The sequence below is a fragment of the Hypanus sabinus genome, chromosome 5, assembly GCF_030144855.1.
Source record: "Hypanus sabinus isolate sHypSab1 chromosome 5, sHypSab1.hap1, whole genome shotgun sequence".
In the NCBI taxonomy this organism is placed as follows: Eukaryota; Metazoa; Chordata; class Chondrichthyes; order Myliobatiformes; family Dasyatidae; genus Hypanus; species Hypanus sabinus.
In genome coordinates this window covers 21819234-21837024 of record NC_082710.1, presented here as the reverse complement: position 1 = coordinate 21837024, position 17791 = coordinate 21819234, and the positions used below count along the sequence as shown (strand labels likewise).

At 43.1% G+C, this 17791-nt stretch overlaps 1 protein-coding gene across 2 annotated transcripts in view; it reads right to left on the bottom strand.

The window, feature by feature from the left end:
* fer (fer (fps/fes related) tyrosine kinase) overlaps positions 1-17791 on the bottom strand; it is a 128522-nt gene that overhangs the window by 68359 nt on the left and 42372 nt on the right. For both annotated transcript variants that reach the window (XM_059969499.1, XM_059969498.1), the window contains 2 exons: positions 16558-16657; positions 13608-13791 (listed from right to left, as the gene is read on the bottom strand). In XM_059969499.1, the coding sequence (XP_059825482.1) occupies positions 13608-13791; positions 16558-16657 (284 nt within the window). The remainder of the gene's footprint in view (positions 1-13607; positions 13792-16557; positions 16658-17791) is intronic.

Sequence of the window (17791 nt, the reverse complement as noted above, 5' to 3'; positions counted from 1 at the left end):
AAAATAATTTTTTTTTTAGTTCTTTTACTTCTAGTTATGTTAAGTGTTAGAATTTAATATTTGGTGATCTTTAGTCAGAGTAACTGCATGGGCATAGGTCCTCAGGTCGAACTCATCCATGTCAATAAAGATGCCCATCTAAGCTCGTCCCATTTGCCAATGTTTGGCCCATATCTCTCTACATTTATTTGTCCAAGTTGCCTTTTAAATGTTGTCTTCATCCAGTTGTAGGAGAGATCTGAATTGACTGTTTCCAGTCTAAGTGTTGCTCTTTTTTTCCACTGATGACACAGACCTCCCATGTTACTTGTGTATTAAATCATTTCGTATATCAGTGAACTTGCTTTGCATTAGCACTAGAATCATTGGACTATTTTCTGTCTTGATCCCTTAAAGCATTGAGGAGCTAATATAATTGAATAGATCCATGTGAATCAGACAAGTGTTAAAATCTACCACATGCGTAAGGTTTTAAAAAATGCATTATTACAGTGTTTTTGGCCACTGAATTCCCATAATTTTCATGCCATTTTCCATTTCTCTGGTGTATTTGATATAGCTGTTACTCCCAACAAAACCACAACATCTGTTCTGACGTGGAAGATGAATTAGCAGAAGAAATTCATCTGAATATTAGATGAGTAACTGAATATTTCAAATATTAGCATAGTAACTGAGTATTTCACATATCAGTATAGAAACTGGACATTTCAAATATTAGCACAGACAATTCATAACATTTTAACCCCACAAAGTTCAAAGGGAGAATCAGCATCTACATAAATGGACAAAACAAAAGGCCTCATAAAAAGCCTCCTCCCTCAGACTATAATTTAGGCCTGCTTGGAAGCAGTCAATTGATTTCATACAAATATACTTGGCAAAAAATGCATTTTGTTCTGTTAATTCCCCCCAACTCCACTTTTTTATACAAGCTACTGCAAAGTTCACAACAAACTGAACTCAAATTAGTGGAAGAGCAGTAATGTGGACAACCAACACATTGTGGTCCTAGGAAGAAAATTTTAAGTAGCACAACAAAGACTATCGTCTTAGCTAAATTTGAAGTATATGAATAAAATTTATAGTTGCACACTTAAGGGAAATTAATCTTAGAGCACATCAAGTTTTCTGTTATAAACTGATTGAAAGGGATTTAATTTTAAATTAAATTCTTCATAGACCGGTGACCAAGGAGATCAGATAGTTTGCCAGTGAAATCATCACAGCAGAAAACAATTCAGTGGCCAAGATCAGTTTCACTTCGTGCGCAATGTAGTAATAAATTCAAAATTAAAAGGAGTGTTCAGCATGCTTGGAATTAGTTTTATGCCAATACTAACCATAGATAATTAAAAACATCCTGCTCCAGTTCCAAAGAATACATTCTTGTTAGCCACTCAGAATTCTAAATTTCAAAGTCTAAATTTGTAAGGCCTTATTATCTTGGTTGCTCTAAAGGTAATGAATTTGGTCTTTAAATATAACAACTATCCTTTGGCTGGAAAATTAGTCAAGTCACTTTTATTGTCATTTCAACCATAACTGCTGGTACAGTACATAGTAAAAATTAGACTGTGGCGACCCACTTCCCAGCGCACTCGAACCGGCTCACAAAGTGGCGTGCGCCGGCATTGAGGCAGATCCCAAAGAGGGCGCCAAGCCTGCTTCACCAGCAAGGGGAAAAGCCCGTGCGCGGGACTGGACTGTGAATACAGCATTCCCACCCAGGGAGGGCGGGATCAAGAAGGCTTTAAAGCGAGGGCGCGAAGTTTGAATAAACCCCTTTTGCAACTGCAGCTCACCGACTCCGTGATGTTATTTCAGCGCTGCGTGTAGCACACCGCTACAATTGGTGACCCTGATGGCCCAAATGACATTTGGACCGGAGATGAACGACGCCACATCTGTTCATGCAGTTTCGTTAAAACTGCCAAGCTTCTGGACGCTGCGACCTCACCTATGGTTCCAGCAAGCAGAAACCCAATTCCACATTCGGCAGATAACCTCGGATGTCACACGTTACTACTAAGAGTTGAGCTCCCTCGACCAGAAGACAGCTGCCCAGGTTGAGGAGTTCATACAATCGCCCTCAGCGGACGGCAAATACACAGAATTCAAAGCCTTGCTCATAAGGACTTTCGGACTCTCACAGTGCGAGCAAGCTGCCCGCTTACTGCACCTGGATGGTTTGGGGGACAGGCCACCATCGGCTTTGATGAATGAGATGCTGTCCCTGGCCGGAGGTCACAAGCCCTGCCTCACGTTTGAGCAAGCATTCCTGGAGCAGACGCCCGAGGACATACACCTGCTGCTGTCCAACGCGGATTTCAGCGACCCCCCCCCCCCCCAGAAGGTGGCGGGCTGAGCGTACGTGCTACGGAAAGCCAAGGAGAATGGGGCGTCCGTTGCACAGATCACCAGGCCACGCTCCCAGCAGCAAACCAGACCAGGCCCAGCTGCAGAGCCCCTTAAGCCCAGAGGCAGGGGTGAGGAGACCAACGAACAATGGTGCTTCTACCACCAGCGGTGGGGCGCAGAAGCCTACCGCAGTAGCCGGCCCTGCAAGTTCCCGGGGAACACCAGGGCCAGCTGCCGCTGATGGCTACAGCGGCTGGCCATCGGGATAGCCTCCTGTATGTCTGGGACAAGCAGTCGGGACGCCGCTTTTTGGTTGACACCAGAGCCGCGATCAGCGTCTTACCTCCAATGAGTTACAACACCCGCAACAGAGAACCGGGTCCCACCCTGAGGGCCGCGAACGGCAGCACAGTAAGGACCTACGGCACCCGTACGGTGGGGCTACATTTCGGCTCCAGCTGGTTCACGTGGGACTTCACACTGACCGCCGTAGCCCAACCGTTCCTGGGAGCGGATTTTTTGTGAGCTCACAGCCTACTGGTTGACCTGCCCAGGAAGAGGTGGTCCACGTCAAGGCCTTTCAGACGTTCTCCCTGGGTGCAGCCCAGTTGCCGGCCCCACACCTAGACTCCATCACGCTGTCCGACAATGACTTCACCAGAGTCCTGGTGGATTTCCCATCGGTTCTGGCACCGCAGTTCACGGCAGCCATGCCCAGGCATGGCGAACAGCACCACATCCCGACACAAGGACCACCCCTCCACACCCGTGCTCGAAGGCTACCCCCGGACAAGCTCCGGCTGGCGAAGGAGGAGTTCAAAAGGATGGAGGAATTGGGGATCATACGGCGGTCCGACAGCCCATGGGCCTCCCCCCTGCACATGGTGCCCAAAGCAACAGGGGGCTGGAGACCATGCGGCAACTACTGCAAGCTGAACAAGGCTACAACACTGGACCGCTACCCTGTGCCGCACATTCAGGACTTTGCAGCAAATCTGCATGGCACACGGATCTTCTCCAAGGTAGACCTCGTCCGGGGATACCATCAAATCCCGATGCATCCGGACAACGTCCCCAAAACGCCACTCATCACCCCTTTCAGCCTTTTCGATTTCCTCCGCATGCCGTTCAGCCTAAAGAATGCCGCACAGATGTTTCAGCGGTTAATGGACGCGGTGGGACGCGACCTGACCTTCGCTTTCATCTAATTGGACGACATCCTCATAGCCAGCAGCAGTCATCAGGAGCATCTGTCTCACCTCTGTCAACTCTACGCCCGACTGCATCTCTCCCATTTCATGCACATCTGCTCTCATCCCATCCTTCCAACACCCCAGTAGGGATAGGGTTCCTCTTTTCCTCACCTACCACCCCACCAGCCTCCAGGTCCAACATATAATTCTCCGTAATTTCTGCCATCTCCAATGAGATCCCAGCACCAAGCACATCTTTCCCTCCCCCCCCCTCCCCCCATTTTTTGCTTTACGCAGGGATCATAGATTAATTGCAGGAAACGTATCAGAGGTAGTAAAGACTGGAGAACATGGGTTTAGAGTAAATGAGTGGAACCTGCTTCACCTAGAGAGGCAAGTACCTGCAGTACACTACTTGAGAGAATAGTTGAAGCTGTGTTGTTGGCATCGCTTAAGAAGGGTGTGGATTCATGATAATTTACCCTATTAATTTATTGTTTTATTTCTATGTAACATTCCATATTTTCTATTTGTCAATTATTCCTTGTGAAACTTCCTTCAAACTTTGGACGATACATTTATGCAATCTAAGCTAAGTACTTAATTAAGCCCATTACCTCTACTGAGGCATATGCAGTCGATTGCATCTCGCCTGGGCCAGGCTTTTAAGATGTCCTCGGGTGTAGCCCATCTTGGTGTCAGACCATTCCTCTCTTAGGGATGAGGTCTTTGGAGTTTCTGTTGGCATTTCTCTAGCTCTTTTTTTGGGATGGGGTTGCTAACCCTATGCCCAACCATCCTCCTTCCACAGCTGGACTTGGGACCTGCTTAGTGGAGTTTATTGTATAAAATAAGGGGTAGATCTGATATGCAACAAGTCTATAATTCAAATAAGAGATTATTGGAAACCACAAACAATAGAAAATTTGCAGATGCTGGAAATCCAAGCAACACACTCAAAATGCAGGAGGAACTCAGCAGACCGGGCAGCATCAATGGGAAAAAGTTAAGTTGACATTTCAAACCGAAACCCTTCGGCAGGACTGGAGAAAAAGAACTGAGAAGTAGATTTAAAAGGTGAGGGGAGGCAACAGAGAACCACGAAGTGAAAGGTGAAACTTGGAGGGGGAGGGATAAAGTAAAGAGCTGGGAAATTGGTTGGTGAGATGAGGTGAGAGAGGAAAAAGGGGATGGGAAATGGAGGGGGGGTTGGGGGCCTTACCAGAATTTAATGAATGTACAGAGAGTAGAGTGGAGAGCTGAGGAAGCAACCTTGTAGAGCACCGATGTTTAGAATAATTGTGGCAGAGGTGTTCCTTCCTATCCTGACTGATTGTAGTCTGTGGGTCACGAAGTCAGAAGTCCATTGTAGACTGAGTTATTGCCTCCCAGATCTCAAAGTTTGGTGATGAGTTTGCTTGGAATTGTAATATTGAAGGTGGAGCTGTAGTCGATAAACAGTAGCCTATCACTAGTATCTTTACTGTCCAAGTGTTCCAGAGATGAGTGTAGGGCCAGAGAGAGGATGACATCCATAGATCTGTAGACAAATTGCAATGGTTTAAGGTTGACTGAGAGGCTAGAGTTCATCAATGCCATAACTGCCTCTTAAAGTATTTCATCATGGTAGTTGTTAAGAGTCACTGGACGATAGTCATTAAGGCAGGTTACCTGCTTTTCTAGGTACCAGGATGAAAGTGATCTTCTTAAAAGAAGTGTGAATCTCAGACTGAGGCAGAGAGAGGTTAAAAATATCAAATACTCGCCAGTTGATCTGCACAGGATCACACAAGACGCAGCCGGTGATGCCATCTGGGCCAGTTGCTTTTCACAGGTTCGCTCTGTCAGGTCCACAACGATGATAGTGGGTTTAGGTGCATTGGAGGCTGTCGGGGTGGATGAATGTAGAATGTTTTAACCTCATCAGGAAGGTATGTGCTGTTGTTGGTTATGTTGTCTGACTTGTTTTGTAGTCTGTTATTGCACATAATCCCCACCACAACTGAGGGCTGGTCTGGGTCTCAGTTTTGGAATAGTTTAGTGTCTTGGCATCCCTGATAACTTTATGGAAATAATAACTCAGTTTCTTGTAAAGGTTAGGGTTTGAATGCTACAGAACTAGACTTCAGTAGGGAGTGGATCTCCTGGTTCATCCATGGTTTCTGGCCTGCAACTATCAGGATTGTCCTCTGTAGTACACAGTCCTTGACACACTTGCTGCCAAAGTCTGTGATAATGATGACATACTCATCTGAGTCTTAGAGCATGGATCTGTCTACCAACTCAAAGCAGTCACGTAGAAGCTCATCTACTTCAACTCCCACCCATATGTATTATCTACATATAATAGCCATGATACATATAGTAGATGGTTACATTGTAGTCATTTGGCAAACCAAAATTGCAGTACTTTGTCAAGCTAAGAAGCAGCGAAAGCTGCATCATTACCTTAAAGTCTTAGATGATACTAAATTGAACACTATTGCTTCATCAAGTATGGGTCAATGTCTAAGATCTCTTGATGTAATCCTGGATCCTAGACTTCCTGACTGGGAGACCTCAGTCAGTCCGGATCGGGAGCAGCATCTCCAACACCATCACACTGAGCACGGGGGCCCCCCCCAGGGGTGTGTGATCAGTCCACTGCTGTTCACTCTGCTGACCCATGACTGCTGCAACACACAGCTCGAACCACATCATCAAGTTTGCCGATGATACGACCGTGGTGGGTCTCATCAGCAAGAACGACGAGTCAGCTTACAGAGAGGAGGTGCAGTGGCTAACGGACTGATGCAGAGCCAACAACCTGCCTCTGAATGTGAACAAAACAAAAGAGTTGGTTGTTGACTTCAGGAGGGCATGGAGCGACCACTCCCCACTGAACATCGACAGCTCCTCGGTAGAGATTGTAAACAGCCCCAAATTTCTTGGTGTTCACCTGGCGTAGAATCTCACCTGGTCTCTCAACACCAGCTCCATAGCAAAGAAAGCAGCAGCACCTGTACTTTCTGCGAAGGCTGAGGAAAGTTCTTCTCCCATCCCCCATCGTCATCACATTCTACAGGGGTTGTATTGAGAGCATCCTGAGCAGCTGCATCACTGCCTGGTTCGGAAATTGCACCATCACGGATCACAAGACCCTGCAGTGGATAGTGAAGTCAGCTGTGAAGATCATCGGGGTCTCTCTTCCCGCCATTGCGGACATTTACACTACTCGCTGCATCCGCAAAGCAAACAGCATTATGAAGGACCCCACGCACCCTTAATACAAACTCTTCTCCCTCCTGCTGTCTGGGAAAAGGCACTGAAGCATTTGGGCTGTCACAACCAGACTATGTAACAGTTTCTTCCTCCAAGCTATCAGACTCCTGAATACCCAGATCCTGGACTGACACCTTACTGCCCTCTTGTCTTGTTTATTATTTATTGTAATGCCTGCACTGATTTGTGCACTTTATGTGGTCCTGGGTAGGTCTGTTGTCTAGTGTAGTTTTTTTCTGTGTTGTTTTTTTATATAGTTCAGTCTAGTTTTTGTACTGTGTCATGTAACACCATGGTCCTGAAAAAACATTGTCTTGTAGAGGTGTGCAACACGCAGCGTTGAAATATCGACACACAGTCGGTGAGCTGCAGTTACAAAAGAGGTTTATTCAAACTTTGCGGCCTTGCTTTGAAGCCTTCCTGACCCCGCCCTCCCCGGGCAGGAATAGTGTAGGGGTCACGTATTCACAGTCCCGTCCGCGCATGGGCAAAATTTTCCCCATGCTGCTGAAGCAGGCTCGGCGCCCTCTTTGAGATCTGCCTCAATGCCAGAGTGCGCCGCTTTGTGAGCCAGTTTGAGTGCACTGAGAAGTGGGTCGCCACATAATCCCCCCCCCCCCAACCACAGAACCAGCGATACACCCCCCCAATGTCCACAGTCTGGGTCGGACTCTGTTTGGGAGGTCTGCCTCTGCGCCGCGGTGCCTGAATCTCGACCGGCTGCGACAAGTCCACATGGGCCGGTTTGAGTCGGTCCACCGTGAAAACCTCCTCTTCCCCCCAATGTCCAGCAGGAATGTGGACCCGTTGTTTCTGATCATGGTAAACGGCCCCTCGTAGGGCCGCTGTAGCAGTGCCCGATGTCCGCCCCGTCGTACAAAAATGAACTTACAGTTTTGCAGGTCTTTGGGTACACAGGTCGTGTTTTGCCCATGCTATGAAGTGGGTACGGGGGCCAGGTTACTGAGCCTGTCGTGTAATCTGCCCAGGACTGCTGTGGGTTCTTCCTCTTGCCCCCTTGGGGCTGGTATGAACTCTCCTGGGACGGCCAGGGGTGCGCCGTACACCAACTCGGCCGACGAGTGCCGTGCGGATTCCGAGCAGGACCCAGGGAAGCTTGTCCACCCAATTAGGCCCTTTGAGGCGGGCCATAAGAGCCGACTTCAGGTGACGGTGGAAACGCTCCACTAGTCCGTTTGACTGTGGGTGGTAGGCAGTTGTGTGGTGCAGCTGTGTCCCCAAAAGGCTGGCCATAGCTGACCACAGGCTGGAGGTGAACTGGGCGCCTCTGTCAGAGGTAATGTGGGCTGGTACACCAAAGCAAGATACCCAAGTGGCAATCAGTGCCCGGGCGCAAGATTCGGAGGTGGTGTCGGTGAGCAGGATCGCCTCTGGCCATCTTGTGAACCGGTCCACGATAGTCAAGAGGTGCCGTGCTGCTTGCGACACTGGCAGGGGGTCCACGATATCCACATGAATGTGGTCGAAACGCCGGTGGGTGGGGTGGAACTGCTGTGGCAGGGCTTTGGTGTGCCGCTGCACCTTGGCTGTTTGGCAGTGCATGCACGTTTTGGCCCATTCACTGACCTGCTTGCGGAGTCCGTGCCAAACGAACCTGTTGGCTACCATCTGGACGCTTGTCCTGATGGAGGGGTGCGCTAAGTTGTGAATGGAGTTGAAAACGCGCCACTGTCAGAACGACGGGGCAGGGTTGGCTGGTGGTGACGTCACAGAATAGGGTCCTCTCACCTGGGCCTACGGAGAGGTCCTGGAGCTGCAAACCGGAGACTGCAGTCCTGTAACTAGGGATCTCCTTGTTTGCCTGCTGCGCCTCCGTCAGTGCTTCATAGTCTACTCCTGGGACAGGGCTTGGATGTTAAGGCGGGAGAGGGCGTCCGCCACAACATTGTCCTTTCCTGAGACATGCCGGACATCCATCGTGTATTCGGAGATGTAGGACAGATGTCGCTGCTGGCGGGACGACCAGGGGTCGGATGCTTTTGTGAACGCAAAGGTAAGCAGTTTGCGGTCCGTGAACGTGGTGAAGGGCCTACCTTCTAAGAAGTACCTGAAATGTCGGATTGCCAGGTATAGCGCCAACAGTTCCCGGTTGAAAGCACTGTATTTGAGCTCGGATAGTTGTAGGTGTTTGCTGAAAAACAGCAGGGGTTGCCAGCGACCCTCGATGAGTTGTTCCAGCACCCCACCGACTGGAGCGTTAGATACGTCCACTGTGAGGGCGGTAGGGACATCCGTTCTTGGGTGCACTAGCATCGTGGCGTTTGCCAAGGTTTCTTTGGTTTTAATGAAAGCGGCGGTGGACTCCTCGTCCCAGGTAATGTACTTGCCCTTACCTGACATCAGGGCGAACAGGGGGCGCATGATTTGGGCAGCTGAAGGGAGGAAGCGGTGGTAGAAATTCACTATACCCATGAATTCCTGAAGGCCTTTGATTGTGTTGGGTCGGGGGAAATGGCGGACTGCGTCTACCTTGGCGGGCAGAGGGGTTGTCCTGTCTTTAGTAATCCTGTGGCCCAGGAAGTCGATGGTGTCGAGCCCAAACTGGCATTTGGTCGGGTTGATTGTCAGGCCGTATTGATGGTGGAGGAAGGGAAGCCCCTTTTTTTAAAAAAAGGAAAACATCTCCTTCATCCTGAAATGAAAAGCCTCATTTTGAGAGCAGATGTGGCGGAGACAGAGGAATTGAGAGAAGGGGATGGCATTTTTGCAAGTATCATATCAGAAGCAGTGATTCTGGGCAATCAACTGCAAAGGTCGAATGCACCATGATACAACATATTTTCCTTCAACTTTTGTCATTGCAGCTGGTCTTAATGTGTCTATCACCTCCTATAAAGTGAAATCAAGCGACATAAATGACAACAAGCTTTGCTTCCTGCTGAGCTCAATGCCTTTTATGCTCACTTTACCATCAAATCACGGAGGCACCTTCACAAACTCCCACAGTCCCAGATGACCCTGTGAATTGAGTCTCTGAGGCTGAAGGAGAGCATCCTTCAGGAGGGCGAACTCATGGCAAGTAACCAGCCCAGACAAGGTACTTGGCCGAGCACTAAAGACCTGTGCTGAGTGTCCTCTCACTTTACCAGTCTGAGATACCCACCAGATTCAAGCAAGCTTCAATTATACCGGTGCCTAACAACGTGGTAACCTGCCTTAATGACTATCATCCAGTAGCAGTTACATACACTGTGATGAAGTGCTTTGAGGGGTTGGTGATAAAACATATCAACTATTGCCTGAGGAGTGACTTGGGTCTACTCCAATTTGCTTACCGGCACAACAGATGATACCATTTCATTGGCTCTTCACTCAAATACAGAACTTCTGGAGAGCAAAGATGCATTCATCAGGAAGTTCTTCATTGACTACAACTCAGCATTTAGTACTACCAATTCCTCAAAACTAATCAATAAAGCTTCATGGCTTGGCCTTAATACTTCTTTATGCAACTGGATCCTCGATTTCCTCACTTACAGACCCCAAGACAGTTTGGATTGGCAACAATATTTCCTCCACGATCTCTATTGGTGCATCACAAGACTGTGTGCTTGGCCCTCTGTTTTACTCACTTCACACTTATGTCTGTGAGGCTAAGCACAGCTCCAATACCATATTCAAATTTGCTGGTGGCACCACTGCCAAGAGCTGAATCAAAGGTGGTGATGGATCAACATACAGGAAGGAGAGTGCAATCTAGCTGAGTGGTGCCATAACAACAATCACTCACTCAATGTCAGCAAGATCAAAGAGCTATAACGGACTTCAGGAGGAGGAAACTGGAGGTCCATAAGTCGTTCTCATAGCAGATCAGAGTTGGAGAGGGTCATCAACTTTAAATTCCTCGGTGTTATCATTTCAGAGAATCGTCCTGAATCCAGCATGTAAGTGAATTTATGAAGAAAGCATGGTAGAAGTGTGCAAAGATTTGGCATGTCATCTAAAGCTCTGACAAACTTCTACAGATGTATGGTGGATTGACTGGTTGCATCACAGCCAGGTATGGGAACACCCATGAAACAGAAAAGCTTACAAAAAGTCTTGGATACGGCTCAGTCCATCATGAGTAAAGCCCTTCCCACCACGAGGTGACGTCACAGGAACGTATCATCCATCATCAAGGACCTCCACCATCCAGGCTGTGCCCTCCTCTCATGGCTGCCATCAGGAATGTAGTACAGGAGCCTCAGGTCTCACATCATCAAGTTCAGTAACAGTTATACCCCTCAACCTTCAGGCTCTTGAACCAGAGGGAATAATTTCACCTGCCCCATTACTGAACTGCTTCCACAACCCATGTTCATTTTCAAGGATCCTTCTCGTGTCTGCGATATCTATTGCTTATTTTTTTATCTATCTATTTATTTTCATGTTTGCAGTTTGTTCTCTTTGGCACACTGGTTGTTTGTCCTGTTGGGGGCAGTCTTTCATTTATTCTCTTTGTTCCTTGTATTTACTGTGAATGCCTACGAGAAAATAAATCTCAGGGTTGTGCATGGTAACAATCGGTACTTCGATAATAAATTGGTTTTAAACTTTTAACTTTGAAAAATAAATTGGTTGTTTTACTTTGAGGGTTTTTTCTATCAGACTAAATAAGATATTCTAGCAATATATCAACATGCAATTACACTATCAATGCCAATTTTTTAAAAAACAAAGCAAATGTAAAGAAAAATTACCCGTAGAGCCAAATGCTATTTAGGACAGCTATGCATGTTCTGTTTATGCCTAGTCAAAATAACAGGATCTTTTAGCCAGTCATGTAAAACTCAAGGTTTTTTCTCACAGAAAATTCTGATATACACTCAACAACACGAGGTTTAAGAAAATGTAACCTAACAAAAACAAAGCTACTAACTAGCCGTATCCTGATTTAAAGGGATCAAACCCTGATTGAGGTTGCTTGTGTTTTTATTCTGCTTCTTCACTTATTCTAACATCCCAGAAGTCAAACAGGTTTTATAAATTCAGCAGTAAGTCAGTGACAGGAGTATAACCAAATCTTAACTTTCTTCCAAGTTCCCTTTAAAACCATCCAATTTCAAACTTGTTATCTTCAACCTAGAAGGCTACATAATCTGGTGCTCTTGCAATCAGCATAGCTGATGGTTTATGGATTTTAAGCATGAGTTTTGAAAAAGCAGGTGAGCCAGTTGTATCATTTGGTGCCCTTGCTATCAGCAGAGCCGTTGGTTTGTGGATTTTGAGTGCAAGTTTTGAAAAAGCAAGTAGGTCCAGTCAGGTCATTGATGGGCTTGAGATCATTGAGTATTTAGGCACTTGACAAAGGCTAAAAAAGGGAGGTTAGGTTTAAGCATAGTGGCCTAGGCAAAAATGGTTAATACCGAAAGTATGGGGGTGGGGGGGGGGGGAAGAGTCAGAGATATTTTTTAAAAACACAGAGAGTGTTAAGTGTGTGGAACACCCTTCCATGGGTGGTGATAAGGGAAGATACATTAGGGGCATTTAAGTAATTCTTAAATGGACACATGGATAACACAAAAATAAATCCTCCTATGTAGGAAGGAAAGAAGGAGTTTGATCTGAGCGTAGTTTAAAAGGTTGGCAGATCATTGTGGGCCGAAGAGCTTGTATGTGTTGTAGTATTCTATGTTCTACAACTCCATTTTACTTAAATAACACAAAAACTAATGCAACTGAAAGAAACTTGCCTCTGTCATTATCTTGAATGGCAGCAGAGCCCTAAAATTTAATTTTCACACGCAGAGCAGCATAAGTGAAAAAGGAAAATTCAATACTATTTAAAAATTAATATAATATAAAACCATCATATATGATTGGAATTTCAGCACACCCAAAGGAGATTACTGTATATGATCCATTACTGTATTCCAACTATTCAAGAAATTCCAGTTCATTTTTCTAATTCAGCTCTTCTCTTCATTGCCAGTAGTGGCAGGAATAAATGTTTAGATTTATCTATGCATTCATACTCAGATAAATCTAAGCTGAAATTAAAGTATCCATTAAGTTACCTCTTTGTTCTCATACCTCTTCCCTTACAAATATCACTGTTAAATTAATCAATGTCTCTAACTTCAGGGTCAATTTCTTTCATTGTCTAAAATTGACAACAGCTTTAGGGATGGGGGGGACTTCATCTTGGGTAGAAGGAAATAAATTTGCATTGCATTGTAACATTTTTTCACCATAATTGTGAAGAGAGAAGATCTTATTAAGCTACAGAGAGTGGGGGGAGGGGTGGTTATGGTGATGGAGCATTTGCTGATAGCAGAAAATCAGAGTGACCATAGGGATGAGCTGCAACAAGATTTTTTTTTTTGGTTAATAAGTGACTGGGATCAGTGACAGAGCTACAGCATAGTCAAAATAGTATAGGTTTTAATTTTGAGAAAGGGACACATACTCACTCCTATAGCATCCCTGCAGCTTAACAAACCCCTTTTGTCCGTTCCCAGTTCTGACAGTGCTTGACCCAAAGCATTAACTCGGTTTCTCTTCCACAGTTATGGCCTGACCTGCTCAGTATTTCCAGCACTTTCTGTTTTTATTTCAGAAATCCAGAATCTGCATTTTGTTTTTTTTACTTTTAATAACAGTACTTATAGCATGCCTACATTGCACATAAAAATGCTGAACAACTTTTATTAAAATATCAATCCCTAAATTAAAATATGTGCATTATTTGACCACTTACATTGCCAAAATAATATAATGCTCAAAAACTTTTAAATTAACAAAATCTTCTATAAAAGTGGTAGATGAATTATCTAGAATATGCCTTACAATGCAAGAATCATTTCCTCTTGCATCTTCTGAAGAGAATCGAGGAGTAGAGGAAGAACTTTATCATAATATTGTTCCTGATGTAACTGGGCGCCCTTCACTGCAAGCACATACTGGTTGTGTAGATTATGGAGTTTCATCGTAGCCTTGTCAAATCTGTCTTTAGCTTTTTCAGTCTCTTTACCTGAAGGAGGACAGAAAACACAAGTACAAACCTCAAAAACTCAATTGTTTTCTAAGATAAACAGGAAATTCTTTAAATATTGACTCTTTGTACGGTCAATCAATTTTTCAAATCAAAAGCATACCTGCAAAAGCTATGGATTCTCGGAACAAAGTGGGGAGATGTAATTTTTTTAAACAATTTACTTTCTGCTTAGTGAAGATTTTTAACAATAATCTCAACAAAATGTGTTCTGTGATTTGTCAGTGATGGTAAAGTTTACTTATTTTCATCTTGGACACTTAAGATTGCTGTTCTATGGGAATCCTGATTCAAGGACTTAAAACATTGGGTAGAAATTGATGGCAATGGAAGAGAATTAAAGTTAATTTTCCTTCCTTGAGTAGATTCCACATGTTGGCAGTTAATTAAAAACAAAATGGAATATAATGCTAACCACTAATGTAAATCTGTGCTCTGCAGCATGTTTTAAAGGAGTATATCAATTTCACTTCCCACTATTTATTTATGGTCAACCTGTACTTGGGAGATCTGAACAAGAATTTTTTTTGGAAAAGGTAAATTATCAATCTATACTACTACAGGGATAGCTGAGAGTTACAGGGAACAGAGAGCAGTGTGCAGTTGAGGCCAAAATCAGATCAGGCTGAATTCTGATGAACATTAAGGCAGATTTGAGATGCAGAATTATACTTTATTTTATTTAGATAATAATAGGAATAGGCCTTTCTGGCCCTTCGAGCCATGCTGCCCAGCAACCCTGATTCAATCCTAACCTAATCAAGGGCCAATTTGCAATGCTAATTAACTTACCTTGTTCATCTCTGGACTGGGGGAAGAAAGTGGAGCACCAAGATAAAACCTATGCATTCCATGGGGAGGAAGTACAGAGACTCCTTACAGAGACTGTGGGTTTGAACTCCAAACTCCCATGTCCTGAGCTGTAACAGTATCGTGCTAACTACTACATCACCGTGGCACCTATTACGTTGGTAATAGCTTATGCCTGCTTCCACTTCTTATTTCCAAATGGTACCAGTGTTGAATTTTATTTGGGCAAAGTCTTAGCACAAGTAGGTAGCTGGCACTATAAAGATCTTTTTTTTGCTGTTCAACTACATAATATAATGCAAGGTTTGCCTGTTCTACTGAATGAAAAATTTCTTGTTTACTGATATTGCCAAAAATAAGAAATATTAGATGGAACATAGTAGGATTAAATATTTCTTGAAGTAATAGCATCAAATTTAATTTCACATGCCTCACAGGTTGTGTAGCAAGGACAATTCCAATACATTACTGTAAAATGTACAGTTGTCTTTAACAGCTTTTTTTGACTTGAATATCTTGCTGTAGTACTCTCAACAAGTACAAAGTCTTGCAAACCGAAGATAACATCCACAACTTCAACAAACTTAAAAGGCTCATATACATGTAACCAGGCTGGCTGCCATCATTAATTTTATCCTTTACAGCCTGAAGCAACTCAAAACATAAGAAAATATTTCTGCAAGTCTGGGATTGTGATGAAAATGAAGCAAGTTATTCATGTACCTGCCACAACTTGGAGAGCTTTTATAGAACTGATTCATTCATATCACATTGGAAACCCACAATTACATGAAATGTATATTTTATAGACGTTTTACTTCAGTCTCATGGTAAGAGTCATCAGTTTTGTACTTTATTAACTGAATTCATAAAAACTCTCCTATAGTGTACATTCAGTAAATTTGAAATCATATCCCCTTTAAAGCAGATGTACAAGGCATGCTTTTTTTATTACAGAGAGTGGTGGATGCTTGGAATTTACTGCCAGGGGCAGATATGTTAGAGGCATTTAAGAGACTCTTACATAGGCACACGAATATGCAGAGAATGGAGTGTTATAGACCTTATGCAGACAGAAGGGATTAGTGAATTAGGCATTACTTGCTTTATTACTTCTGCACAATACTGTCGTCTTAAGGACTTTTGTGCTGTACTGTTTTATGTTCTATATTCTACTGATTTTATTTCTCTGGGCAAAACATCACATTCTTACCTGGCAATTATAAAACATTAATTTCAAAGGTTAAAATAAATTGATACTTATATTGGGCTCTGATACTTATATTTTAGTCCTTCAGAGTGAATGATAAGAAGTGTTCTGTGTTTCCCTTCGCTGCATATTTAATTGCCAGTCTTGCAGTAATTGCAAGGAAAATTACCCTACTAGTCCATTGTAAATTAATTTAAGACTTAAAACTGTTCAATTATTCCTTCCTGACGGTGTAACTATGAATCAGATTTGGAATTTATAACTGTGATGGTGTAAGCAGGTATAGCTCAGAAGCAATAATTTACCATTTGAACTTTATACAGCAGAAGTAGAACTTACGGATCAATTAAATGAACTACTACATGCTTACGCTTACTACGTATTAGTGCAAATTTTACAGCAGATTTTAATGCAGTTAGTTAATACAATGCTTATTTTGTAAGTGTGCATCATAACTCATATTTTCATAAAATATACTAAATTATACTCATTTACAACACTGTGTGCTCAGAAGAATACTTGGTTTACTTTGAAGTAAGACCAATAATTTTCAAAACAATGAAAATTACTTGCACGATCCTGTGCCATAATATAACGTATATCATTCTTAAATAATCATTTTATTTTCTTGTGCAAATTCAATGTTTTCTCACTTTCAACATATCATAAAAGGATCAAAACATAAATGTATTTTTAGCAGTTTTGCAAGTTTTAATTTAAATTACCTTTTAAAAGGGCATCTTTATATTTTTCCTTAGCTGCTGTGGCTTCCTTTGCCAGGTGTCTGTAGGCAGATTTCAACTTTTCTAGTTCAGTCTTTGTCACCTTAATATAATTAACAAAAAGTTCAGCTAAGAAGTTGTATGATAATGTATACAAAATTCTAAATGGTGAGTCGGCTAAAGATACTTAGATGAAGACAAAGTCTTACATACAATATTTTACAAAACATTAAAATATTTAAACTGTGGGATATATATTTTTCCATGAATTAGTTGAGAATTTACCCTTCTGTTAATTTGTGAGAAATGATCTACTTTGGATTCTCAAACAAATTTAATAGGACACTCTTTAAATGAGGTTTTGCATAGTTATAAATATACAACTCTGATATCCAACCATTCAGAAATCTCAATTGTTCAGCATCTGCTTTACCATTTAATGTTTATCATGTTCCCTTCCCTCTCACTGGGGCCCTGGTTCTCTTGTTCCTTTTTGACTCCGGGGGTTGGGGGGGGGGGGGGCCTAGTTCCCACACTCCCATTCAACTCACTTGAAATTTTCCCTCATCTCGTTAAACAGTCTAGTGTCCAGCTTCCTAGAGTTCTGAGTTCTTTTAAACTTATCAGGTTTATTGCGATATTTATTATAATCTGCAATATACAAAAAGAACAAATTAAAAATTTATTGGGATATTAATAAAGAATAACTTTCAATAGTCTGCAAAATCTGCATGGCTGGCAGAATACTGAATAGTTGAAGTTTTACTATAAATATCTGAATTCTAAGTGTGCTGGGCATAGCTTTATACAAATGGTTTCATTTGTTAATACTAAATTTAATACCTTTCTTACAATGACAATATCAAATTATAGGGTGTAGTTTTAAGAACTTTAATCTGTCAAAATAAAAATAGGAAGCAATCACTTTGGAGATTTCCATATATTTTTCTTATATATAGGACTTACTTCCATATTTCCTTGCAAAATAGAAGACCATTTCAGATGATTGAGATTATACTGACTCACAAAGGAATTTCATTCCCCAACTAATTTTCCCTGGAACATGTTCATCAACTCCTTCCCAGAACCTATCACTCAAAAACATATCAGGCACAAAGTACAGTGGACAATATGCACAATTTTAGGATGTGAGATGACAAAGGAGTCTGGACCACTAATAGTTACAGGGAGAATGTCAAACTCTACAATGACAATACTCAGATTTAGATTTTAACCA